The sequence below is a fragment of the Xyrauchen texanus genome, chromosome 1 (genome assembly GCF_025860055.1).
Source record: "Xyrauchen texanus isolate HMW12.3.18 chromosome 1, RBS_HiC_50CHRs, whole genome shotgun sequence".
Lineage (NCBI taxonomy): Eukaryota > Metazoa > Chordata > Actinopteri > Cypriniformes > Catostomidae > Xyrauchen > Xyrauchen texanus.
In genome coordinates, this window is record NC_068276.1 from 47,527,986 (window position 1) to 47,555,560 (window position 27,575).

Genomic DNA, 27,575 nt, shown 5'->3' on the forward strand with positions numbered 1-27,575 from the left:
TTTGTGCTATGCTCCGTAGTGTACACAGGGTGCGAAGATCAGATTGGTAGCCCGCTAGGATGATCTAACGATAATAGAACGGGTAAATGTGGTCATGTTGCAGTCGCTGGCACTGAGTTCGCGGAGGACTGGCTGGAATAACTGCATTTCATGTGGCGCCCTGGAGAAGCGCAACACTGAAAAGACATAAGCCGCCGGAGACACACTGCTCCCCCACCCCCCAAACAAAAAATGGGGTCTCGGTCTGTGAGCCTAAGGTGAAGTCTCTCTTAGCTAATGGCAAATTTCGCGAATTACCAAGAAGGCAAAGCCGCTATGTTTATGCTGGAAACGCAACAGAGGGCTTTCGGGACTATGCCTGCCGCAGCTGCGACGGAGAACGGCGGGGAACCCCCTTCCGTACTAAATGGTTTTCATCAACAACGGTCACTGCCCTCTGATCAACAGCGGAGTGAAGCACATCAACAGCAGCAACAGTATCACTACCGGCAAAACGCTGCCCAGGAAAACAACCTGGAATCACCGGCGAGGAAGGGTTCCACGTTCTCTCTTAACCGGGCACATGAGGACTCAGCCGCTACTGCGTGCAACATAAACGCTCCCTCAGCTTACCCTACTGTGAATGCCAGTTCCGCGGTCACGGACGACATCAGAAAGTGCGGGTACCTGAGAAAGCAGAAACACGGACATAAGCGTTTTTTCGTTCTGCGGGCGTCGAGTCATTTGGGACCGAGCAGACTGGAATACTACGACAGTGAAAAGAAATTTCGTAACGCGCTCCGCTCGACCGCCGCCGGCTCTACTGCAGCCTCATCTGGCGGGACTGCGGTGACCGCCTCTCAACCGAAAAGGGTGATCTATCTCTATCAGTGTTTCACTGTCAACAAGAGGGCGGATGCTAAGAGTAAACATCTCATTGCTCTTTATACTAAGGATGAATACTTCGCGATTGTCGCCGAGAATGAACCGGAGCAGGAGGAGTGGTACCAGGCGCTCAGCGAGCTCATGAGTGAGGGCAAGAGAGGCCACATGGACGCAGAGGAGACCGATGACGGCTATGGTACTGTAACTCCTGGCACTGACTTTAAAGAAGTGTGGCAGGTAAATGTTAAACCAAAGGGCTTGGGCCAGACTAAGAATCTAACCGGTGTGTATAGGCTCTGTCTGTCTGCTAAGAGCATACATCTGATGAAGCTGAACTCTGAGACGCCTTGTGTGAATTTGCAGCTTATGAACATAAGGCGCTGTGGTCATTCTGAGAGCTTCTTTTTCATAGAGGTGGGCCGTTCCTCCTCTATAGGACCTGGGGAGCTGTGGATGCAAGTGGACGATTCTGTGGTGGCTCAAAACATGCACGAAACCATTCTGGAGACCATGAAGGCGCTCAAAGCTTATGCAGAGTTCAGACCGAGAAGCAAAAGCCAGTCGTCTGGCTCCAACCCAATGGGTTTTATCACCACACGGCGGCACCTGGGCAACCTGCCTCCCAGTCAGACGGGGCTCCAGCGGCGGTCTCGGACCGAGTCTGTGGTGGGCACTCCATCTAGCAGAAAGAATAGTGGGGCGAACGGGTACAGATTCCGAACCTCCAGTGAGGGAGAAAGCACCATGAACCGCCCATTTCGCTCTGTGACAGGTAGCCTTATTCATCTCAACACAGCCCGTGCCAACCTGAGCCGTCAGGAAAATAGCAGTGGGGCTGGCGCACGCTACATACGTGCCCCGCCGGGATCCACCTATCATGCCCGCTCTGCCTCGCTGCCAGTCTCGCACTTTCCCTCGACTACCAGCCCAGTCAGTATGTCAAGCAGCAGTGGGCATGGCTCTGTGACCGACACCATCACTCGCCCCTCCAGCACATCCATTTGTGGATCACCGAGTGATGGAGGTTTCAACTCCTCCGATGAGTATGGCTCCAGCCCTGGAGACTTCCGCTACTTCAGAGTACGCAGCAACACCCCTGAGTCCCTAGGAAACACGCCACCCATCCGCGAGGAGCACTGCCTCAGTGACTACATGGCTATGGGATTTAATCGTGATGTGTATGGGACGAGCGAAGCTGAGGCAACCCGTGACGAAAATGCTAACGAAGATTCACAACCGGGGTCGTTAAGGAAGCGGACGACCTCTTTCTCCAGGCAGGTTGGGGGTGCTAGTACTCCAGTAGCTGTTTATCAGAAGATGACACAGACCACCTTCTCGCAGGACGAGGCTGTGGTTGAGAGTAGCTCCTGGAGTGCCAGTGCACAGACCATCTCTACATCCTCCTCTCTCTGCTCTGACTACAGCTCCAGTTCTGAACATAGCCAAGACCGTTTTGCTAGCTTACGGCCTGCAGACGCCCATAAAGATGATGGCTACATGCCCATGATAGCAGGTGTGCTGCCCTCCACCAGTGATGCAGACTACATGCCTATGCAACCAAATATCCATCTCTCTGGCTCTCCACAAGTCCACAGTGCTGCTTTACCTGTTCCCCAGCACATGGACTCTCAAGGCTATATGATGATGCTCCCTGGTAGGAGTGGGTCTACTGACTCCCCTGCCCCATCCAGCCTTGACTTTAGCAGAAGTGGAGATGGGCGGAGAGCCTCAAATCACCTTACGAATGCAGAATACATGGACATGGCTCAGAACACCGCCACACCTAATGCTCAAAAGGTTTCTAATGATAATTACTATGCCTTGACCACTCCTGTGATCCCCAAGTCCCACAGTCCATATTTCTCCCTCCCTCGCTCATACAAAGCTCCATCCAGAGACCAGCCTGAACATGACGAGTATGTTGCCATGAGTTCCCCAGTGAAATCAGTCTGCACAACAGATTGTAGTAGCAGCTGCCCACCTTCTGAAACCACACATCATAATGGCTGCACAGACCGCCATGCAGTTCGGCCAAACCGTCTACCCCTGGGAAGGCGGAGCTTGCATGGCTCTTTACGAACAGGTGAAACTGCAATGCGCCCTTCCAGCCCTGGAGAGTACATCAATATTGAATTTGGGGATCGGCCCAACTATCCTGTATTCCCGTTGTCTGCTGAAGGCCCAGTCTCAACCCTCAATATCAGCAGAGAACAACGTAAGTCCCCCCTGCCACAGGACTACATGATTGTCGAAGTGGGCAGTCTTCCACCAAAGAGTCGGTCCCCAAGGCCCTCTCTGGTGGCCCCCTGGAATCCTCCTTCATACATCCTGCCCTCCTCATCCTCCCACTGCAACAAACTCGCTATTGGTAAACCTGACGACTACACCGAAATGTCCTTTGCAGCTGGGGAGGAGTCCAAGAGTCCTACAGACATGCTTGAGCGTCTGTGTATCCTGGAACGACAGTTTTTCCCTTTCACTCCACAGACAGAGCCCAAGGTTGTCCGTGCTGATCCTCAAGGCAGGCGGAGACACAGCTCAGAGACCTTTATGACATCATCAGGAACACCAGTTGGAAGCAGTCAGGATGCCATAGGCACAGTGCCTTGCAGCAGTCAGCAGGTGGGGTGCAGTAAGTGTCAGAACTCTGCTTCTTTTGACAGCGTTTGGACAGACAGTGTGACATCTAGCAGTGAGGTGACACCAGGAACCTCCTCAGAAAGAGCCAATTCCCCCTCTTGGAGGCCTGGAAGTACTTTACCTGCAGAACACCAAAATGGCCTAAACTACATCGCCCTAGACCTGAGAGATGACCTCCAGCCTGGTAACACGTGCGGTCACGATGCAGTTTCCTTGCCATCCTCAAGTGCTCCTCCAGAGGACGGTGCCTATGCCAGTATAGATTTAATCAAATAAGAGGGGCTTACGTCAGCATCTAAAGGTAAGCTTTCCTTCTGTTGCACACATAGATCCATAGATGTTGAATATGTTCATTGAATATCTTTAATTGTTTTTCTTTGAAAGTCAAGCTTAAAAGTCTCCCTGCTTACTGAAATTCTGACCTGGCAATAAATTATTTTTTATTTAATTAAATTCTTCAAAGAGATGGTTCACCCAAAAATGTCAATTCTGTGTGCCACAGAAGACAGTAAGTGATATGGGTTTGGAAAAATATCAGGGTGAGAAAATTATGGCTGGTGAACAAATGTAACCTGAATATAAGACCAAAAATACAAATTAAGAATATGCTTTTTTGCAGTGAATTCTTACGACACACTACTGTGCCTGGTATTTGATGTGTTGAATAATATACTTTTCCTTACTGTAAGTGTGTAGATTTCCATTAACTCAATACTTAACTGTGATCTGGAAGATCTGAATGTAGAGCATTTTTATGTTTTGAATAATATTACAGGCAAGAAGTTAAGAGTGTACAAACAAATCATAATTTAAACAGTTCCCCCCTTCCTATTGCATCCTCTAACTCATTATTTGCTCTGAATGTTTATCATATTTATATCTACTTTATTTAGAGGAAGCTATGTACTTGGCTGAGGGTGTGTGTTGCTGTAGCGGACGCAAGAGAATTTAGCGTGAGTGAGTCAGTGTTCTCAGCAAGTGCTGGATGACTCATTTGTTTATCATAGTTGAAATGGAGATTGAGGTGTGTGTGTGTGTGTGAGAGAGAGATTAAGGCTGGCTTTAGCATTTGATGACACTCTAGCATCCCTCTCTCCCTGTCTAAATCTTCTTTTTCCCACTGGCAGACAGCTCTTTTGTAGATTCATAACTCAGGCTAATATATATACAGGAAACTTTTTTCTGACATCATTGCCGCCAACAGGCTACAGATATAGACTGCTGAGTTTAGCTGTAACAATTTTCACATATGTCATTGGCTGAAAACTTCATCACACACTAGCATCCTTTTTTTTTATCCAGAGCAGCCAGTAGTCACAGATAATTTAATAAAAGTGTAGTTAAAAGAATAGATCACAAAAAAAGAAAATTCTGTGATACTGTACTCACCCTTATGTTGTTCCAAACCTGAATGACTTCTGTGAAAAACAAAAGGGGATATGCAGGAAGTAGATCTCAATCACCATTCACTTTCTCCTAAAACATACTTTTTGTGTACCATAGAAGAAATGAATATGGGTTTGAGATCACTTGAGGGTGAGTAAATGATGACTGATTAGCTTAGACCAGAATTACATTTTTTTATTTCTGGGTTAACTAACGTTTTAAAGCTGCATTTTTGCACCACTAACCTCAAACAGAATTGCAAAACAATGACAATGTTTTAAAGCACATTTCAAACTCTCCCCCTGTCTTGCATTGCTGACAAACAGGCAGTCCCGACCCCACATGCATGGGGTTGGTTGAGCCAATGTTGATCACCCAGGTCCCTGAAAAACAAAAAAAAAACAGAGCAATGTCATAAAAGTATCTCAGTGTTGGCACTATTTTTAGGGGAAATCAACCCACCAAAAGCTTTAGTTGACAGTAAATTAAGCTGGGATAGGAGAATTCTAACAATTATCATTGACAAAAAATGCACACTGCATTTTTTTTGTGTGGGTGATATTCTCAAGTTAGAATATCATCTTAAAAGCGAACCTCAGTTTTGTGTACAGATTGCGTCACCTCTGCATGTCTCTTCCTGTCTGTCAGTGCAGGTTTTCACAAGACAAGTAACATTAACTTGGCCTATGTCATTGCACACATTTTAGTCTGTGTGTTGTGCATATTGACCCGGATGTTTTTTTTTGTCTTTATTGAGCTTTTGTATAATAACAGTAACCTATTTGCTATTATAATGTGGTGAGTGCATGGGTGTAAAGTAACAAATTACCAATACTCAAGTTACTGTAACTACATTTTTCCCCAAGAATTGTACTTTTAAGTAGTCTAAATATGTTATACTTTTACTTGAGTATATTTTAAGTGCTGTAACTACTTGTACTGCACTATTTTCCCACTGTCTATGTTCGCTACTTCCCTGTCCTGATTTAATTTTTATCTGTCTAAATGATTGGCTAGAGAGAGTCTCCCATCAAATCAAACGTAAAAAACTTGAACGGCAGCTGCAGATCTGGTACCATCTGTTATGGATTTGGAGAATGCCTCAAGTATAGTTTACAGCTGAATATAACTGGCACACCTCAAACGGCTTTTTGCAGTGAAAAGGGCCAATTGCTTGATCGTGTCATGCGAGTTTAACTTGCTCAAGCCAGATATCAGCATTAATACTTCCTCTAATTTGAAGAAACATATCGAGGTAAATTTCATATTTCTGCTTACTAGATTCGGTGTGTCTATAACGTAGCCTTTAATTTAACTATCTATCACTTAGATTATTGGGCTGCTGTGTGAGATTAATGCAATGTTATCAACAGGGCTGGGCAATAAAATTATCTAGATGTTTATCGGAAAAAAGAGAGATGTCCTCTATCAAACCTTTGAGTAGTTTTCTATGTTTAGCCTATGTTTTACATCTAGAACAGGGGTGTTCATTGCATCAACCATGATAGCAAGAGCACCACCTGGTTGGTTAATTAAAGATTAACTTTTTATTTCCTGACGTCTTTAGCTGCATGCTGTTTGATTAACAGTTGGCTAATGTTTGCGTGCTAATGCGCCTAAATGATCAAATACACTTTGAAATTCCGCCAATGCCCGTCTTAATGAGAATTTAATGTAAACGCAGTTGTTTTTGTCTAGTGAATTTAAACAGTGGGACAAAAGCAGATTTGCATCAAAATATTGTACATGTAACTGAATTGAGCACTGTCTAGTAGGCTATCTAATATGAAGACTATTAATCAAACAACAATAACAAGGAAATGAGAAAACCACTCACTACTTTTGGCTGAATAACTTTAGTAGCTTTAAAAGTATTAATGTAATAGAATAAAACAGTGACATTTTTAATAATAATATATTTTTTTAAATATTGTTAGTTTTTTTTAATAATACTGACCCCTGAGGTAGAGAGTGTGTTAGTTTGTATAATACATTACCAGGAAAGTAAAGATGTTAATATAATCTATGATTATGCTTAGCCTTTATAAAGATAGAAAAGTATCAACCTTTTGCAGAGCAATACTTCAACAGAATATTCCACCATTCACAAACTTTAGAAAATTGTGTATCATGCATGAGAATGAGAACACAGCTATTTCTTGGCTTAAAAGATACAAGAACTAAATCATTGTGGAACATTGTATCTCAAAAGGAGGACAATGTGGCCCCCCCCATGTGCTACTTAAAGAAATAATTCACACAAAAATGAAAATTCACTTATCATTTACTCATGCCATCTGTCTATGACTTTCTTTTGTCAGAACACAAATTAAGATTTTTAGAAGAATATTTCAGCTCTTTAGGTCCATTCAATGTAAGTGAAGGGGTGCCAAAATGTATATGCTCCAATAAGCACATAAAAGCAGCATAAAAGTAACAACTCCAGTGGTTTAATCCATAACTCCAGAATTGATATGACGGGTGTGGGTGAGAATCAAATCAATATTTAAGTTAATTTAGCTAGAAATCTCTGCCCAGTAGGTGGCGATATGCTGAAGAATTTTAATCACCAAAAACACAAGAAGTGAAAGTTAAAATGGAGATTTGAACAGGGAGGAGAATTTGTAAAAAAGGATCACATCACATCTATCATGAACACATGGATTAAACCACTGGAGGCACATGGATTAGACTACTTTTATGCTGATTTATGTGATTTGTGGAGCTTCAATATTTTACACCGATTCACTTTCATTGTATGAACCAAAATATTGATATATTGATATTCTTCAACAAATCTTAATTTGTGTTGTGCAGAAGAAAGTCATACACATTCAGGATAGCATGAGGGTGAGTAAATGAGAGAATTTTCATTTTTGGGTGAATTATTCCTTTTTAAGCGTGATTTATCACCTGTACCAAACAGCTTTTCTCATTCCTGCTCTTCCTCTATTGTCTATTGACATGACGTGCGAAGTGATCCTGCTTATTTAGCATTTTTGCATTCCTTGCATTGTTTGAACATGTTTTATGCACAACAATAATGCTCTGTCGGGATTGAGGAAAATTTAGACCCTACACATAAACTGATTTTAATGTAACCGTTTCATACATTATGAATTAAAATGGTGATCAATGTATTGAAAATTACTTTTTAATCTGTTAATTTCTGTTATCATGTCTCTCTTTTATTTTTTGGAATGAGATTCATGTAGTGTTTATCCACAGATAAGAGATGTATTTTAAAAGTTGGCATACAGTCTTCATTATAATGGGGCATAGGTTTTGCAACTCGGTACTCAATAGTCACTACTCATGAGTACTTTTAAATGAGCTACTCATTTACTCTTACTTAAGTAGTTTTTAGGACAGCTACTTTTACTCTACTCACACTAAATGTTTTGGGAAGTAACAGTACTTCTAATTGAGTAAGATATTTTCACCCCTGGGTGATTGTCAGGTGTCTTTGTATTTAACAACTTAAAGAGATGTTGAGGGTGAGTATTGATATTATTGAGATATTGCAACTGGGTTACTGCAACATTCTCTTCTCAATCTCATGCCTTAGTTTCTTCTCTCACTCTCTCTCTCCTGCTTTCTCTCTCTATTTGTCTGTTAGGACTGAGCAGCATGTTATGCAGTGAGTTTTATGCTTGTGCATGTTTTTTGGCTCATTCACTGGTTTCTTGTGATATGGGCTAATAGACTTAGCATTTTGCAGCACTTGGACACTTGCAGCAGGAAATGCATCAGTGCTGAAAAGGAGGCGGTTGTCTTATCTCTTTCTTTCTCTTGTTCCCTCTAATTTCACAGAAAAGTACCAATATGTACCAGTGTTTTGTGTGGACATCATGGAACTACTATGGCTTTGTACATTATGTATTACTGTAACATGGTACCTCTCTTTCACTCTCCATCTCTCCTTTTCTCAATTAATTTATGAAGTGAGACCATTCTACTAGCACTGAAAATTATTCTGCCAAACAACAGCAGCACAAGTACAATTACGTCCCGCTCAATCAAATCAGCCTGTTTTGTCAATCATTTATTTTCTGAAACACTCTTGTTCTGTCAATCATTGTTCATATTTAGGTTTGCTGACATAATTTTGGAGGACAAGGTTATGTAGATAAGGTGTGTGGTTTTAAGTTGGCAAAATGGTGGAAGAAGTAAATTTGAGTCTAGCATTGTGTGTGTGTGTGTGTGTGTGTGTGTGTGTGTGTGTGGTAGTGGGATGTTAAGGTAATGTTTTGAGTATGCTTTGAGTATGCCCACAAGGGCAATAAGTATGTCTTATTAAGAGGTATGTGCGCTCTTTGTGGTGTTGGAATTTAAATTAGCAAGCGCATAACTACACAGGATTGCTTTTCAGTGCTCACTCTAGGGCTGTCACACAGCATGTGGTAAACAGCCAAAGGTTGCAGAGAACAGGACAGTTTGTTCTGTATTAATTGGAGCCATCACAGATCCTTAAAGGTGTTTTAATTGGTTAATTTGGTCTCTGATCTTGTGATTCTGTGTCAAGGCTCTTATTGTATACTGTACATTTTTTATTTAGTATTGTCAAAACTGAAATATTTGACATTAACAGACATTTAAATATATTCCACAAGACAAAACAATAACTGAAATAACACATTGTTGTTCACTGTTTTTGGCACAAAGCTTCCAGGTACTGTAAATTCTTAGGTTTCCTTGCCCCCACATTGGCTTGATGTTGAGATCCTATGTTGCCAATAATGACAATTGAGGAACCACACAGAACTATCACAATATGCTGCAATTATTGATGCTTTGGGAGGCAACACACTGTGTAAACGTTTGAACAGGATAATTTCATGTATTAATTTGTTTTGTGGAATATACTAAATATCCTGTATGCAACTTCTTCAGGGCAGTACAAAAAAATCTGTTCTTATAGTCCCTCATTATTTAAAAATGCTAAACCTCTTACAGGGGTATGTATGTAAGGGTTATGTAAACTTATTAGCACTACACGCACACGTGCAATATCTTTCCGATCGTCTACTGTCCAGTTATGGTGAGCCTGTGCCCTATGCAGCCTCAGTTTCCTGTTCCAAGTTGACAATAGTGGTACCCGGAGGGTCTTCTTCTGCTATAGCCCATCCACCTCAATGTTCGATGTGTTGTATGTTCAGAAATCCTTTTCTGCATAGAACTGTTGTAGCGTGTGGTTATTTGGGTTACTGTCACCCTACTGTCAGCTTAGACCAGTCTGGCCATTCACTCTGACCTCTCTCAATAACAAGCTGTTTCTGCCCACAGAACTGCCACGCTCTGGATAATTTTTTGTTTTTCGCACCATTCTCTTTACACTAGAGAGTTGTGCATGAAAATCTCAGGAGATCAGCAATTGTAGAAATACTCAAACCAACCCTTGTGGCACCAACATTCATGCCACTGTCTAAACCACTTGTGTACTGTATATGTTTACATACTTATTGTTATTCCAATGTTATTTCAAACTGATTAAATTTAACTAGATTTCTGTACTCAATATTGAGACATGTATTTGCTTAACAGTCTAATAGGACCAATTTAAAATGTAAAGAGTGCAGCACAAGAGCTGTGCTGAGCTAAAGTCTTGCTCTGAGGCATCATGCGTTTCTGTAAATCACTTATGCCTATATTTACAGTGTTATTTTGAGAGCACACCTTATTTACGACCATGGCATGTGCTAAGCAGTATTGCTCTTATTGCAGGAAATTAGGACCACAAGTAATGGGATCCTTTTCTGTGTTAAATTCTGTCCACACACACACAGTCTTCCTTACTAAGCACACAGGAGAGCCAGGACACATACATAATCATTTAGAAAAAATACTTATTATTTCTTTAAATGTGTGCAAAATCTCTTTACTTCATTTTCCTTTTGTGGTACATGGCAGTCTTCAAAGCCTTTGTGTTCCAGTATGTGAACAGTCAGTGTGAACACAAGCAGTACATTTTGAAGTGACGTGCTTTGCAGTGGGCCAATATTGTTTGTCCGTGATTGTGGATAAGTTTGTATCAGCTTTTAGAGTTCAACCCCTACTAGTTTAGTGGAATACTGAGTTAATGATTACTTTGAGACACAGATGGAAACTTTGACCCCATACGTATGCAAACAAGTTTCCCCTCCCTTAAGAGACCTTCACCCCAGGTTTGTGTGCACAGTGATTAGTGGATCCATGAATTGTACTACACGTGTACACATAAACACAGAGGCCCCAGAAAGTACTTGGACACTTAAAGGGATAGTTCAACCAAAAATAAAAACTCATAATTTATTTTTCCTTGTAATGTTCCATACCTGTGTGACTTTCTGTCTCCCACTGAACACAAAAGGAAATGTTAGGTACTGACATCCTCAGTCACCATTCATTTTCATTATATGGCAAAAAAAGTGTCAATGTTCTTCAGAATATTTCCTCTTATGTTCCATGGAAGAAAGAAATCCATATGGGTTTGGAACGGCATAAAGGAAAATGAGGACATCATTTTTATTTTTGTGTGAATTATTCCTTTTTAAGCCACACTTAAAAAATGTGAATGGATTTACTTATAAATATCAAACCAGTTAGTATACATTTTAAAGAAATATATGCCAAACATTCTTTTCAAAACATTTGACAAAAATTATGTTTTTAGGTTTTAAATGATAAAACAATAGAAATAAGCCTATTCAAAGTACTTTAAACTAAAAAATTATTTAGTGTATGTGATTACACCTCTGGATACTCTGCTAAGAGTTACTTGAGAGAAACTGACTTCATCCACTTAAAATCAACTTGACACCAGCTTGTTAATAGTCATTTGCAAAAATGGTGCATAAAAGTTAAATTAGATTGTGAGAAAGGGTGTAGAATAATTTGTTTGCAAGCACCACTTGGTTTGATATGTTGTGTCTAATGCAATGATGTTCAGACATATTTAAGTGTGACTTAGAGGTGTACTTGGTACTTATGTTGTCTTGGAGTGACATGTGGCAAAAGCAGTACCGTAGTTTTGAGTTTCCGATGCATTGTAGAAATGCGCAACCAAAGCAAAAATAATCAGATAAAAGAAAAAAATTATTTCTTGAAACGATTGGATTCTTCATCTCATGACAGATTACATGTGTTTATACCTAAACACGAATTAAGGAAATAATTACTGAGAGTACCTTAGTGTCCAAAAGTGGCTAAATCTGTACATGCATTCACACAGAGCATGAGTGTGTGATGGCATTTAGCACATGTTGAGGTCTTCTGTCATACATCCCTCAAATACAACATATGCGATCACATGAGCTTTTTTAAAACATATGGACTCGAATTAGTTTTGAGGGATGACAGGTATATTTTGGTGCTGAACATGGTGTGCTGTACTTGAGAGCCTTAGACTTGCACACGCACACACGATCATACCATTTTATGGTCATACCAATTATTGTTTAAATTGCTTATTCATCCAGTGTTTATTTTACTGTAATATCCTGTGTATGCTGTTTACATCAAAGGCCACACCATAAACCCCTGTGAGGTGCACTTTATCACCTGTTCTGTTTCTCTCTCTCTCTTTCGCTCCTTTGCATACTGTAGATTGAACTCATTGTAGTCAAGTCAGTGAAGTAGACCGTTTCAGAGAACAGTTTGCCCCTAGATTGTATACTGCACAACTCTGGATTTGGAATGTCAAGCAGAGCAGTTCCAAGCACTTTTAAAGATTTTACAATGCTTGCAAAATATATTAAGTATTGGTGTGTTTGAATTGAACTGCAAACCTTCTAAACATTATTTTGATATACAGTATGTGTGCTTGTTTTAAATGCTGATCCATAGGGTCCTTTCGCCCTATAGGGTGACCATAAATTCGTACAAATTGTCATACTTTGTTAAGTATATTTATTTTCATCTTTGGGTGAATATCCCTTTAAGAAGTGACCTTAAGTAATTTATTTATATTTACCCTAGACCAAATGATAAAATAGGGATATATGATTTAGTTTCAGGCTTTAAAAAAACATTTAAAATATCTCAGAGGGGTAGAATGACATGAAAAGTAATATTTTAAATATCAAAATATTGATATTGGTGATCTCACCATCAAAAACATCCCTAGAGTTACTGTAGCCTTTCTGTCAGCTCAAATCAGTCTGTCCATTCTCCGTTGAACTCTCTCATCAACAATGCATTTCCATTAGCAGAACTACCGCTCACTGGATATTTTTTTGTTTTTGGCACCATTCCGTGTAAACTCTAGAGACTGTTGTGCATGAAAATTCCAGTTACAGAAATACTCAAACTAGCCCATCTGGCACCAACAATCATATACTACGGTTGAAATCACTGAGATCACATATATTTCCCATTCTGATGGTTGATGTGAATATTAACTGAAGCTCTTGACCCATATGATTTTATGCATTGGACTGCAGCCACACGATTGGCTAATTAGAATATAGTTTGATGAACAGTAGCACTGGGTTATGACACCGTTGTTTGGCTAATTCAACAAGATGTAAAGCTACAATCTACTTGCCGTTTGCCATCGATCTTCAAGCTCTTAACTTGCCTATGTAGGTGCTCTGTTTTCCTGTTAGCGCTCGGCGCCGCCTATTGCTTGGTTTTAATCTAGACAGTTGCTGATATTTATACCTTATTGGTATACCGTGATAATTAACATGCACAATAATGTTATCGTGAGCACGTCAAAATACAGTGCAATTTTCTAGACAACCTATTAACCAAATTGTTTTGATTTTTCAGAATGCACTGTGGCATTTTCATCAATAAATCAACATTCCCAACACTAACTCTTAAAGTATTAGGAAGACATACCAAATTATTAGGAAACTCTCAAATTCATGTTTCTTTTTCAATTAAAATTTTTCCTCAAAATGTTTCCATTTTTGTTACGCTTTCATTTGCGATGAAAATAAACCATAATGAATTAGATAAATGCAAAATGGAAGCAATGGACTTAGACTTTTGAAAGCCACCATGTCTCTTTGAATCTTATATGGTTTGATCTTTGCAAAGTTACTTTATTTGTGATTTATTTAATTTAAAAAGTACAGAACAAGTAACTAAATCTTGTAATTAAGAACAACAATAATTTATTTATCTTTTGTAATTCAATACAAAACCGTGATAATACTGTAAACTGTGATGAATGTTTAATCAATTATCATGACACAAAAATTTTATACCATCACATCCCTAATTTAATCACACTTATGTGCTTATTTATGTATATTACAGCAATATTGAATTAAAATGAAACTGGCATGCTTTATGTCCACTATTGAAATCCTTGTTTATATTTCCACGGAAGTTTCTCACAAACCTCGGCACATGCTTCAGAAGCGCTTAATCTCCATGCACACTTCGGGAGCTGCTCTGAGTGCAGTCAGCGGCGAACACAATGAAATAGAAGTTGGTTTTTCCGCATGAATTTTTTTTTTTGCCTACAGATGCCTGCAGATGACTATAACTTGTAGCTATTAGCTTGAGAACACAATGGGATCACAGCATGAAGCCTTACCTTGTCCAAGTTCAAATTTTATAACAATACCATAAAAAATGTCTTAGTTTTTCTAAGGATACACCCAGGTGTTTTACAAAAGTGCCTTTTGGATACTCCAAAAGGACCCTTTGGTAACCATGGACATATACCTAGGACTAAAAGGCTACTACTTTTGAATGCTTCAACGTACAGTCATAATTTTGGGCTCTAATGAAAGATGACACTTAGAGCTATCATATTCCATACAGATCCACTATTAGTTTTGCTGACACAGAGTAACTGATGCATAAACACATTAGAGTGCCTTTTCACTTCTTGAAACTAAACATTGTGCATATAAAAGAGTCAAAACTAGTGCTATGGTGGAAATTCTGTTTATATAAAAAATACACAACAAACTATTTACATGAATTTTTACACAAAGTATTTACAAACAATTATAAAATGTTACATGCTTCTAGCAACATGCCAGTCATTGTAGCAGTCACGTTTGAGTACAAAGCACAAAGGCACATCACAGGAGGAGTACTTCACTGGTGTCTTTGCATGACACTGCCTGGACTTCAGACGACCAGCGGTGCAAGAATTGGTGATGTGCACCGGCCTGTGATGTGCTCTTCGTGGAGCAGGAGATACGGGTCTGGCTGTGGATTGAGACCCCAACTCTGCCAGCTCCTCAGCAAGGGTCTCTCTGAAAGCCTTCTGGTTCATAGGGACCTCTCCTTTACATGGGGCTCTTCTCTTGATGAGGTGCTGTCCTGCTGCTCCACTCTATGTGGCCGCTTGCTGAGTGGGGGAGAAGTATCCGTCAGATAATTGCCTATAGTGAAAATAAAGAAATAAATGTAATTTACAAACCTAGACAAAACTTTTCCATCTTTTCGGTATTCTATATATATATTAGTTTTTCTTTTCGAGTGTGTAAATATGTATTATTGTATGTATATTTACTGTAAATACTGTACACTTTGCCAGTGTACTATGGAACAAAGAGATACACACCTCCCCCAAAAATTCTGACTGTCAAACACAACATATATTCTTATTTTCAACTTAGTTATATATATATATATATATATATATATATATATATATATATATATATATATATATATTTACAGTAAATAAACAAAACATCTATATAGCATGTAAATAGATCTGAAACAAACAATTTACTAAAACCTCACACATGCACAAACAAATACAAAAAACTCCCACAAACAGTTCAAACACTCACTGAGGAAACCCACGACTAAGGGTAATTAAAAAATGTGTATTCATTATTCAAACTAAAGCTTATTTATGCAGAATATACAGTAATATATGTTATAAAACACAAGAAAACACTTTTTCTTGTGTCCAGAGCAATGTCTCATCCCTCCATAATAATTTCCTCTGCCTCTGAATCCTCCGTATTGTTTTCAGAAATTTAATCTACAGACTCATCGTTTTCACAACGAATGCATTCTTATATCACATCCTGGAGCGAAAATCCTGTTTTTCTCGTCCGTTTCGCCATATTTAAATCTCCAAATGTGTAAACAGTTCCAAAACAACACTCCTCAGCTTTTACGCACAGACACACAAAACACTCGGTAATGGCAAGACAACTTTGCGCACACACATTACAGAAACATTCTCTAAACTTCCCACTAAAGCTGCATATCATTGTTTTCAGAATTTCATTGGCTATACGATACGCCAGTCATCCGCAAACTCTGCTGTAATTGGCTTGATCTTTACACAAAGGAAAGGGGGGAGGCCCTTACATTCGACATAGACTGTGGTTGGCTATTGAAGGCTTTGAACAAGACATGGAAGCTCCTATTGGGTCAAATGAGGTGTCAATCGAAAGGTCAGAGTGCAGCATCCATTTTGATACACATCTGAAGTTATTACCAATAATATGTGAAAGATTAGGCACTGCAGCCGGGTACTTTGAAATGATGCAACAAGAGTTTGTGGGTATTTATTGATGTAATAATGTGATTTGGACTAAAAATCTTACTTGATTTGATCGTTTTGGACATTTGGCAGTGCAACAACACTGCTTTTGTCGGGGAGTTATGGATCAGTGGACTACTATGAGGCTTCATAGGTGAGGTTATTGTTTGTTTATATGGTGGGGGTCTGACAAAGATATAGATTGTACCTGCTGTTGTGATTGTATCTTAAAATGGTTTATATCAATAGAAAATCAAGAAATGGAGCTTTCCAAAGATATGTGGCAAGTGTACCAATGTACACACAGCAGTTGTGTACATCACATCGTTATTTTTGTAACATTCAGAGGCCTGTCCGCGGTATGTTACAATCCAGGGAAAAGCTATGGGGTTAAAACTCCCTTTTTTGGAAATCAAACTGTGATTGGAATTTGAAGTGCACTATAGTTACTGTTATATCAAATAATTGTGGTTCAATCTAATAATTGTGATCAGACAAATATTTAATAATTGCGAGAGGCCCAATGAAGATAAATACACAAAGTTACTGTACCATCACCTCATTAGCTCACCACTACAAGTATCTTACAGTTCATTTATCTGCTTGTCTCACATAGTATTACTGTGTTTCCTGACAAAGGTGGATAAGACAAGCTTGAGTCCCACTCACCATTATTTTGTGTCATTAAGTGTCAAGTCACTTTCCATAACCTATGCTGTGACTTGACAGTTCTACTAAACGAATGATGTCTGTACTAGTAGGAGCCACCCTTTCTGTGTTCATATACAACAGAAACAAGAGACTCCCATTGGGGTCAGGGGCAATCCCACTGTCGTATGTAGCAGAACAGGCCCTAAAATAGGCCTGGAATGAAAGGGAATACAGCATTAGTTAGGTCATCGTTCTAATTAGCACCAGCTTACCCTGGCACAGCACTATGAAATGTTTGGTATCCGTGCTGTGATGCAAAGGGTATTGCGTTGCAAGCTGCTGTTCACTTTTTTTAGGACAGTATGAGAGCGGAGTTAAGCCAGAAAAAAAACTCTTGGACCTTTGGTACCCAAATGGACCTGCTCTTCACTTGAACAATGAGACAGAGTCATTCCTGCGGATCCAGACAGCCGCTCAATGAAGAGCTCTGAAATTGGCTACATTGTGCCCCCACCACCATTGTTAAGTCAGACAAAGCCCTTTATCAAAGGCATTGCTTTTGTGCACCAGGGCAAACCAGACCTACATTGCCTACCAGAAACATCAAGGGATATAGAGGGATATGACTGGTGAAGGGCTTGTTGTTATCCTCAGGCAGGACAGGTAGGATATGGTAAGTCTGGGTAGGGATGAAGGCAAATATAGTAATCAGGGCTCAACAGTTAAGATTTTGTCTGAAGGCCCATTTAGGTCAGTAGTTAAGATTCCTACTTGCTCAGCCAAAATCTTCACTGGCGCACACATGAAAAGTTGCTCATTTTATTTTATATGCCAAAAATATTTTTGAATTAATTAAGTTTTCTTCTTATGCAGTAATGAAATCTAATAATTAAAGTCCATATATTAATGTAAATCCATGACAGCTATAAATTCGTTAACATGGATGGAATACAATGTAAAACACAATTCTGATTGGTTTATCATTTAAAAACTTCTCACTTAGTCATTCTAGCAATTTCGACATCTATGTCAGTCATTTAGGTAATCTGTAAAATGAGATGCCTGAAATGAATCTTGTTTAGAATATTGTATGAATAAAGGTGTTTTGCCCTTTATTTGGAATTTCCAATTAGTCTACAAAAAGAGGTTTGAAAACTATACATTTACCAAAATAATCTTTATTACTGATTCACCAAAGCTACTCATATTAAGGCAAAGTATTTCTTCATCTTTGACCCCGTTTACACCTGGTATTAATTAGGGATTGCGCCGATCCGATACCTGGATTGGTATCGGCTCCGATATTGACGTTTTTAGACTGATCGGGTGTAGGTCTGATGAGCCACGTGTGTGTGTGTGTGTTATTCATGATAACTGAACCCAAAAATGACATAAAAGAACCATAAAAACACCATTAAAGTAGTTAATGTGACTCGTGCATATTATTCAAAGTCACTTGAAGAGGTGCAATAGCTCTGTATATCGCAAAAGGCTGTGTTTAATAAGTTAATATATAAAATGCACATGCAGCGCAAGCTGCTCTGTTGACGCACACACACTTGCGGTTATTTTTAGCCTTCACACACTGCACAATATTTGAGCGCTACTCACAAACGACATCTCCAAAAGAAGGTGCTCAATAGTTCGGTTCACTTATAATATGCATTTAGAAAGGCACCGGAGGTGAATTTTACCAGAATTTGAATAAGAAGCGAATTAAACTACTGTGTGCTTGCCTACAAACAGATAAACTGACTTTATGGAGAGTTCAGAATGTCAAAAATAAAGCCTGAGGGTTTTAAAGATAAAGGTGCACAATTGATAAATATTAATGTTGTAATTAAAATTCTAAAAGTCAATTATAATAGTAATAATAATTTCTTAATAAGCTATACATTTATATTGAAATAATGTGTAGTTAAAGTTTGTGTTTCTTTACATATTACAGAGTACCTCCCAATTAGTTCCAAAAAAAAACAACAACACTGGTATCGGCCGATACTGAGATTTCACATATCGGAATCAGATTGGAAGAGAAAAAAGTGGTATCGGTGCATCCCTAGTATATGCATCTCAGGTGATCCTATCTTATGTGGTCTAGCGAGACACATCGTTGTTTATACCTGGTCACTTAAATACATCTCCTGTGACCACCTATGTTCGGATATCAAGAGGAGGGTCTCTAATTTCATGATATGTTACTGCATGATAATAAAGCGCAAATTAACCTGGCACACTGTTTCTCCCAGATTTAGATGAAATTTAATCTAAACACAAACGCATAATTTCAAGCAGAACCATCCATTGTTTTAATGGAGTAGCTGCATTAACACAAGCTTCACGTGTGTGGTTCTTATCAGTGCCACTGCAATTTGATATCAGACACACTAAAGAAGAACTCTGGTGCTTGTGTATGTATACGCTTTTTAAAATCTTCAGATTGGACAGTTATTTCCTTTTTAAAAGTGCTTTCAACCAGCAAAGTTTAAGCACTTGTTTTAGCGCAGCAGTTGAGGGGTGGTGCTTCACTGCTGTCTGTGATACATTAGTGTTTTCACCTGAAATGTGATGTGGTCACATGTGTTTTTCCCTTTTCTCCCCAATTTGGAATGCCCGATTACCAATGTGCTCTTAGTCCTCGTGGTTGCGTCTGAGACCGTCAATCCATGCATCTTATCAAATGGCTTGTTCAGCGCGTTACTGAGGAGACATAGCGCCTGTGGAGGCTTCACACTATTCTCCGTGGCATCCACGCACATCTCGCCACACACCCCAACGAGAGCGAGAACCACATTATAGTGACCTAGAAGAGTTACCCCATGTGACTCTACCCTCCATAGGAGACCTGGCTGGAGTCACTCAGCATGCCCTGGATTCGAACTCACGACTCCAGGTGTGGTAGTCAGCGTCTTTACTTGCTGAGCTACCCAGGCCCTGGTCACAAAACGTTTGGGACCCCGTTTACACCTATTTTTAGAGCTGACAACATGTGATCAGATCACCCAAAACACCTCTTAATACTATGTGCAAACGGGGTCTTTAAGTACTGATAATGTAAGTGCTGACAACTAATAATGACAGTATAACTTTCCATAGATTGTTAACTTTTTGCTTTGTTCAGAGTAGGGCTGAGTTATGCATCGAATACCCACAATATAATCGCAATGATTTTGGTGATGAAATCAAATTCAACAATATTGTGAATATCACGATACTTTTATTGAGCCTTTTATTTGGCCATTAAGTTTCATAGAGTGTATCAGAGTAGAGTCATTTCACAATCCTGTATAATTAATCAAATTATACGTAAAATTAACATCAAAATGGAAATATGCGATTATTTAACTGCCAAAGGCTGTGTTTAAAGACAGATTAACATGGCCTATGTGTGCTTCAGAATGAACCGGCAACGCGCTGAGTGGTTCACATGATGCGAAATGTAAAAAATAACTGTCAAACAAACATTGTACTTCCCGTTTCATTATAAAAGTTCTTGGTGAAGGTGAAATAAATATGACTGCACTTGCAGTGTCAAAATAAAACTGACAGTTTAGAGTGAAGTAAATAGGACAGAAATATATTAATTTAATTTTTACAAATATTATCCTTAAAATAATAATATAAATATAGTATTATGTTACAATAACAAACTTGATTGGGTTCCACAGTAATAATTTAGTACTATGCAATATTCACCGTGTTTCATAAAAATACGTTTTTGCACACCTTGTTCATTCATAAAGAAAAATGTTGTAGTAAAACTATATGAAGATGAATACGATTTTTATTAAGTTCCATATATGATTGTATGTTAAATATAAGTATAAACGTGCAAATCAATGAAAATTACTACGTTTTACTCTACCTTGTGTTAATTTAGTTAAAAACTGTGGGAAACATGCCTTTGTCGTTTTTAAATAGATTTTTATTTAATACCTTTTAAATATGAATTCCTCCATGGCTGTTTAGATAAAATTATGGTTCCCCTGATTGAAAAAAACCAAAAAACAAACACTTATGCTATTTCAGAGCAAAAACAGAATTATCGAGATGTATATCGAATATCATCAATTTGCTGAAAAATATCAAGATATAATTTCTGAAGCCATATCACCCAGCCCTAGTTCGGAGGTTAAAGCTGTGATTTGGTTAGCCCTGCCTTTCAGATTGGTTCAAACCAGCTTTATGCACTCCGGTATGGTAATGCCAGCAATACAGGCTTCTCTATTTTGTTATATTGTCTGTTGACACAAAGAGCTGTTTGTTTCTATTGGAAACTCCAGTTCAATGATTTAACAGATAGAGTAGTCATTTGCTCTACAAACATAATGACCAATCATTTGTGGCTCTAGGAACATGAAAAAACATAGTATTTTATGCTTAGTTACATGGTCGATCTATTCAGGTAGAAACAATTGAGAAAATATTTTTTCAACCCTCAATCTGTATGACACTAAATGTTACTTGATGTGTTACTTGAAAAGCTAGGACCACCTCAGCAGTAATTTACAGTTTGGTATATTTATCTGCTTGTCTCACATTTTGGCAGCCATATCACCCTGTAGCTCTAGACTGGCTGAAACTGGCTAATACCTGGATGGGAGACCTCCTGGGAAAAACTAAGGTTGCTGCTATAAGAGAAGTTAGTGATACCAGTAGGGGTGCTCACCTTTCTGTATGGGTCATAACACTCCAGTACAGTGGCGGGTACACAATACTGTAAAAAGGCACCATCTTACAGATGAGACGTTGAACAAAGGTCCTGACTCTCTGTGGTCATTAAAAATACCAGGACAATTCTCATAAAGAGTAGGAGTGTAACCCCAGTGTCCAAGCCAAATTCCCCCATTGACCCTTATCAATCATGGCCTTCTAATAATCCCCATCCCTGAATTGGCTGTATCACTACTCTATCCTCTCTACCTATCAGCTGGTGTGTGGTGACCATACTGGCACATTATGGCTGCCGTTGCATCATCCAGGTGGATGCTGCACACTGGTGGTGGTTTAGGAGAGTCCCCTATTCACTATGTGAAGTGCTTTGAGTGTAATGTCAGAAAGCGCTATATGAATGTTCATTCATTTATTAATTCATATTGAATTACTGTTTTGCCTGACAAAGGTGGCTAAGACAATCTTAAGTCTGACCTGTGGTCGTCTCATCACAAATGTTGTCAAGGTGCATAACTTGCTTTGGTCTCATTTCACACATATTTAAAAAAAAAAAAAAAAAAAAAAAAGTACTGTAATTTAATGCTTTTCCATCTGTTAACAGTTCTTCGATTCTTCTGCTGATACAGCTGGAACACTAAAAATACAATGCGACTATTGCAGTCTAACTGTTAATAAATCACACCTATTATGAGCCAGTTCTTTGTAATAAATCATCAAAAACACTTGAGTTATTGCTTTGAATCTGTCTTGTGTCACTTGGTTTCTCACTGAACCATAAGTCATTACTTTCATCATGGCCAAGTTAAACCAAGAACCATTGCTGTGTTTTAGTATTTTTGTTCTGTAGGCCTATATGTTTATGTCAAACTATTGAAGAAGGCGCTGCTTCCTCAACTACTAAAACTCAATAGAGAAACAGAATCATTCAATTTCTTATTACCATTCCTATTATCTGGTTGTCATCTTGAATCCGAGCCCTTTGCATCAATAAAAGTTAGCCATTAGCTTATAAAAAAGGTGATGTGAATGCATGTAAGTAAATTAGTACTTTTATTATGCCCATGTTTGATTTTTTTGGGTCAAGGTGAGGTGCTACAGTATCAATGTGGTGTTAATCACATGAATCGGCTCTCTGTGCCAACAGAGTACTACTAAACGAATGACATCTGTACAAGTAGGTGCCACCCTTCATACATGCATCCACTACTGAGAGAAGACCCTTCCCCTGTTGTATACACACTCGCCGAAGTAACTACCATAGTGACGTCAAGTAGTATGTGGTGCTTCATGCAGCCTGCAGCCAGAGTGAGAGAAGAGACGAGGTGGCGAAAGTGCTTTTTAACCGTGGAGCATACACTGAACTCAGCTGACAACATGTTGAAAATTCCTAACCTATTAATAATACAATAACCTACTAATGTCAGCTGTGAACTTCTCTCTTTTCTTAATCATTTGTGCATCATAGGTTTTTGACCAGTCACAGGGTACAGCACCTCCCACAGTCCCTATACACACCAAACGTACCTACCCTGGATTAGGAGCAAAACATGTCCCCTCAAATGGCTTTTAGGAATTCTAGTTCCTCAGATGTAAAAGTGACAAAGTACTAGTGCTGGCGAAAAATAACCTAAAATGGGCTTTAGTACCGCCAGTGGGAAAGGGTCTTGTGGCCAGGTTGACTAATAGATACTAGCTCCAGAATCCTCATGGACTTTATTTTACAGTCCTCATTCCCTCATTGTTTTTGGGATGATTTTTGTGTTGGTCATGCCATCTCTGGTGGCACGCTCTGGGGTAAAGAAGGCATCAGAGCAGGGTCAAGCCCGGAAGAACTCTGGGACCTTTAGTACCACAATAGACCTGCCTTTCATTTGAAAAATGAGACCGCAACATTCCTGCCGCTCCAGACGGCCACTGAACAGAGAGCTCCTAAAGCAGCTGCATTGTGCCCCCACCATCTTGGTTAGGTCAGACAAAGCCCTTTATCAATGGCATTGCTTGTGTGCACCAGGGTCAAACCAGGCCTCCACTGCCAACCAGAACCATTTGGGGATGTAGTGGGTAATGACAGGTGAAGGGCATGCTGTTATCCTTGGGCAGGACAGGTAGGAAATAGTAAGGCTGTGGAGACTGCTTAGAAATAGGGCTGAAATGATTAGTCGACGTTATCGGAAACGTCTACAATAAAACATTGTAGACAAAAATGTTTGTTGTCGAATAGTCATGTGATCACATTAAACTCTAATGATGAAGCAAGAGAGCAGCACTGCAGCTCACGCCTGAATGAGGAGAGGAAGATTTACACAGCTCACAGTCCAGATGCACTCAACTTTCCAAACAGCTTAAGGTGATGTAGATCGCAAAGTAAGAGGGAATTATAATGCAAATATACAAGATAAGTAAATACTCTTGTTGTGGAATAACAGAAGACAAAATTGTTATCTGAGAATGTTGAATATAATATAAAAAATTTAAATATTTTAAAATACTTAGAAATCCTTAAAGATGCTTTCACCTGAGAAGCAGCATATAAGATATTTAGACTTGCTTTTAGAGAATAGATCTTTAATATAAGTATATTTTGTCTTTACTGCACTCGAAGTATACTCAAGTGAATAAATACACTTGTATACAAAATATACTTATATTTAAGATACATTCTCTGAAAGCAAGTATACAATTCTTATGTTGCTTCTCATGTAAATGTATCTTGTTTTAAGAATTCTTAGACTATTTTAAATGGAAAACAAGACAAAAAAAAGTTTATAACAATAGTTTTTTTTTGCAGTAAATTTCTTTACTGAATTAAACTTATTAAAGTATTTTTCCCCCTTTAAATCAGTGAATGTCATTTAGAGATATTTTCAAAAGATGATTTTGACCTCTAATGTTGGTAAACACATTTAATACAGCCTTTTAAGTCGGAGCGCAAGCTGAATAATCGGCTAAGAGATAATGATTAATCATTGCAATAATCACTGAATAGACGTTAGATTAATCATTAATCAAAATAAACATTAGTAACACACACAGAAGACCTGTCAGAGCCAAACATCACAACACAGAAACAAGCAATTGGATCCAATCCCCCTTTCTGGCATTCTACTCAAAATGTGGTTATGCCGATGCTTTGAATGTACAAAGCAAACAGCAGCTTTTTAGCATATACTGTATAATCAAGTTACAATTGCTTTCTGTTTTCGTACTGGATACAGGGCAAGGTGCATTACCTCTTTGTTAAAGTATTGTCATTTAAGTGTTGTCACGTTTAATGTTGTTTTCTTTAAATTTGTTAAATACCCACCTCCATTGTTTTTTTATTATTATTATTAAAGCACAACTGTTTAGACGTGTTGTGGATCATAGAATATGCTTCGTTTAATGGAGGTGAAAGTACCCTGTGTCCACAATGAGTTCATGGGTTAATGATTTTCTCCCTTTCTCCCTACAGACTGAAGACAGCCCAATCAAATTCTTGCAGATATGCCGGATGACATGATGGCGCATGACCCTGCGGTACAACACAAGGATCCTGAGATTTCTTTTTATTGAAGTTATTTTTTTATTGTTCAGTGTGCTGTCACAGAGCGGACATATGTCCTGTATGAGTTCAGTGCTTTATTATGATTTGGATCACAATATTTGTTTTGCTGCTTAAAAAGGGAGGTCAGAAAGCTACCATAATCCATGAGTCTGGTTTGGGCAGGTGCATGCTGTTAACAAGCATCACTAACCTCTACAAACTGTATTTATTTCTCATAAAATTTCAGGTGCAATACAGATAGTTAGTGTTTATGTTTATGTTTTGCTTTGTCAAAGAAAACCTATATTGATATTGTACAGACTACAGAGGGGTTGTATCTGTAAGGCAGTAGTGTCTCTTTATTAATGTCTTGCACATCTTACATTTTGGACCGCAGACACCTCCTTTCAGTAGTATCAACACTGTTTCTCAGTCTGTGTCAGGACAATTGCATCCTGCTTTCAGTGCCTTCTTGGCATATGGCATAGTCCAAACATAGGCCTTTCATCTGTCTTCTCTTACTAATTTTTGATCATCATCTTCTCTTTGTCAAATGCATTGGAGTGTCAGATGGAGAGGTGGGGGGTATGGTATATTTGGGTTATACCCAAGATGCCAGATGATATCTTCTACATTTGCTAAAATGCCACCAGGATGAGCACAGCATTGATTACATAATCCAAATAAATATAAATAATGAAATCTCTAGTTACTTATTTGGTACCTACAAGACACTGTAATAGAGGCCAGCCTGTCTTTAACCCTATGTGAACAAATAGCACAATACGCAGGTACAAAAAGCTCAGTTCTGTCTTTTTAATATTATTTTGTGTATGCTTATGGCAAGATTGAAGGTTCTACTTTTTTTAATCAACAATCCACTTCAATTATACCTTTTATGTTTATACTCTTTTAAAGATTGACACAACATTTCATTTCTGTATTTATAATTGATTATATTTAAAACATGTATTACTAACCAATCGGCTGTTTATTTCTTTACCTCTCCCCTCTCAGGTTTGTGCTCTCTGCATGTCACGCTTTGATCAGGCTATTCTTACAGATCATGCAGAGAGCTCATTAATCTGTGGCTGCCACTGTGTGGTCAGCAGCAGTGTTTTCTGCATTAAGAAAATATGCTGGAGAAGAGCGGGAAATGCACACTACTTAATCTGCAGCTTTAGGTTGAATTGACGGAGAAATTTTTGTATTTACCCATTACTGCAACATGTTTGAAAAGAATCAAAACATAATATGAATCATAATAACATAATACTTGTGACAAAGAAAGTTGCAAATATAATATCTGGTACGGTTGTCATTGTTTGCTGTCAATGGCATGAAAGGAAACTTTGTGTTCTGCATTTCAAAAGTGATTAGTGTGTCTGGTTAAACCATTCCTCATGGAATTACCAAACTAATGTCTTAACTAGCACAGATTATTACAGTCGAGCTGTGCTTCTGTGGAAACATGGTTTTACCAAACATACCAACTATATTTTAGACCTAAAATTGCCTCTACATAATGAAAATTAGATTTTAAACTAAAGCGTATGGGAATTTTTTATTTTTTATTTTATTTTATTTTTTTGTAACCGTGAGCCAAGTTGTAATGAACTCCATTTAAATGTATTTGATTTCAGCCTTTTGCTAATGTATGTGATTTAAGTTGGCTGCTGTTTTGACATGAATTTCGAGTAACCGTCTCTATTCATTAAAATTTCTATTTGGAACTTGATTTAAGTGATTACATAGTACAGATGTGCAGTTGTACAACATTAATGTGTTTTGCCCTTATTTTTTTATATTTTTTAAAAGTTGGCTAAACTTTTTGAAAGGCAGTTTAATATACTCCATTTCAAAATCAAAGCGACAGGATGATGGGACATACCCTTGCCTGTGTTGTCTTTTTGTAATGTCGTCAAACCTCTGACTAACGTTTTGGTACACTTGCACTCTGCTTGCTGTTGTTTATCAATTCCAAAATTGATGGCAAAGTTCAGATGTTGAGGTCAGCCTTTCAGATAAACTCTGAGAGAAAATATAAAAAACCTATTTTTATGGCTATGTCCATGTGTACATACTGATGCTTTAATCCTGCATTTGATTTGACATTTGCTTTTTCCTCTGGTGGGAAAAAAAGAAAGTGATGGCAGGTAAATCATTTGAGCTTAGTGTTTGCATTTATAATTTTTTGCTTTCAATAGAGCTATTGCAATAAAAAAAAAAGTTCTTATAACAATTTGGTGTCCAGTTTATTCTCACTTGTCTGTGAGCGAATAAGAGATGGATGTTTCATCGATTGCATTCACCCATGTTGAACTTTGATGTTTGCCTCCGAGAACAGATCGAGGCCAATAACGTAAGTGTTAGAAATTAACT

General features: G+C 38.6%; 1 protein-coding gene across 1 annotated transcript; it reads left to right on the forward strand.

Annotated features, from left to right (window-relative positions):
- LOC127644463 (insulin receptor substrate 2-B-like) lies at positions 1-27,427 on the forward strand. Its single transcript, XM_052127658.1, has 2 exons — positions 1-3,805; positions 25,122-27,427. The coding sequence occupies exon 1, from the start codon at positions 277-279 to the stop codon at positions 3,778-3,780; it is 3,504 nt and encodes a 1,167-aa protein (XP_051983618.1). The 5' UTR covers positions 1-276; the 3' UTR covers positions 3,781-3,805; positions 25,122-27,427.
- Positions 27,428-27,575: the final 148 nt, after the last annotated feature.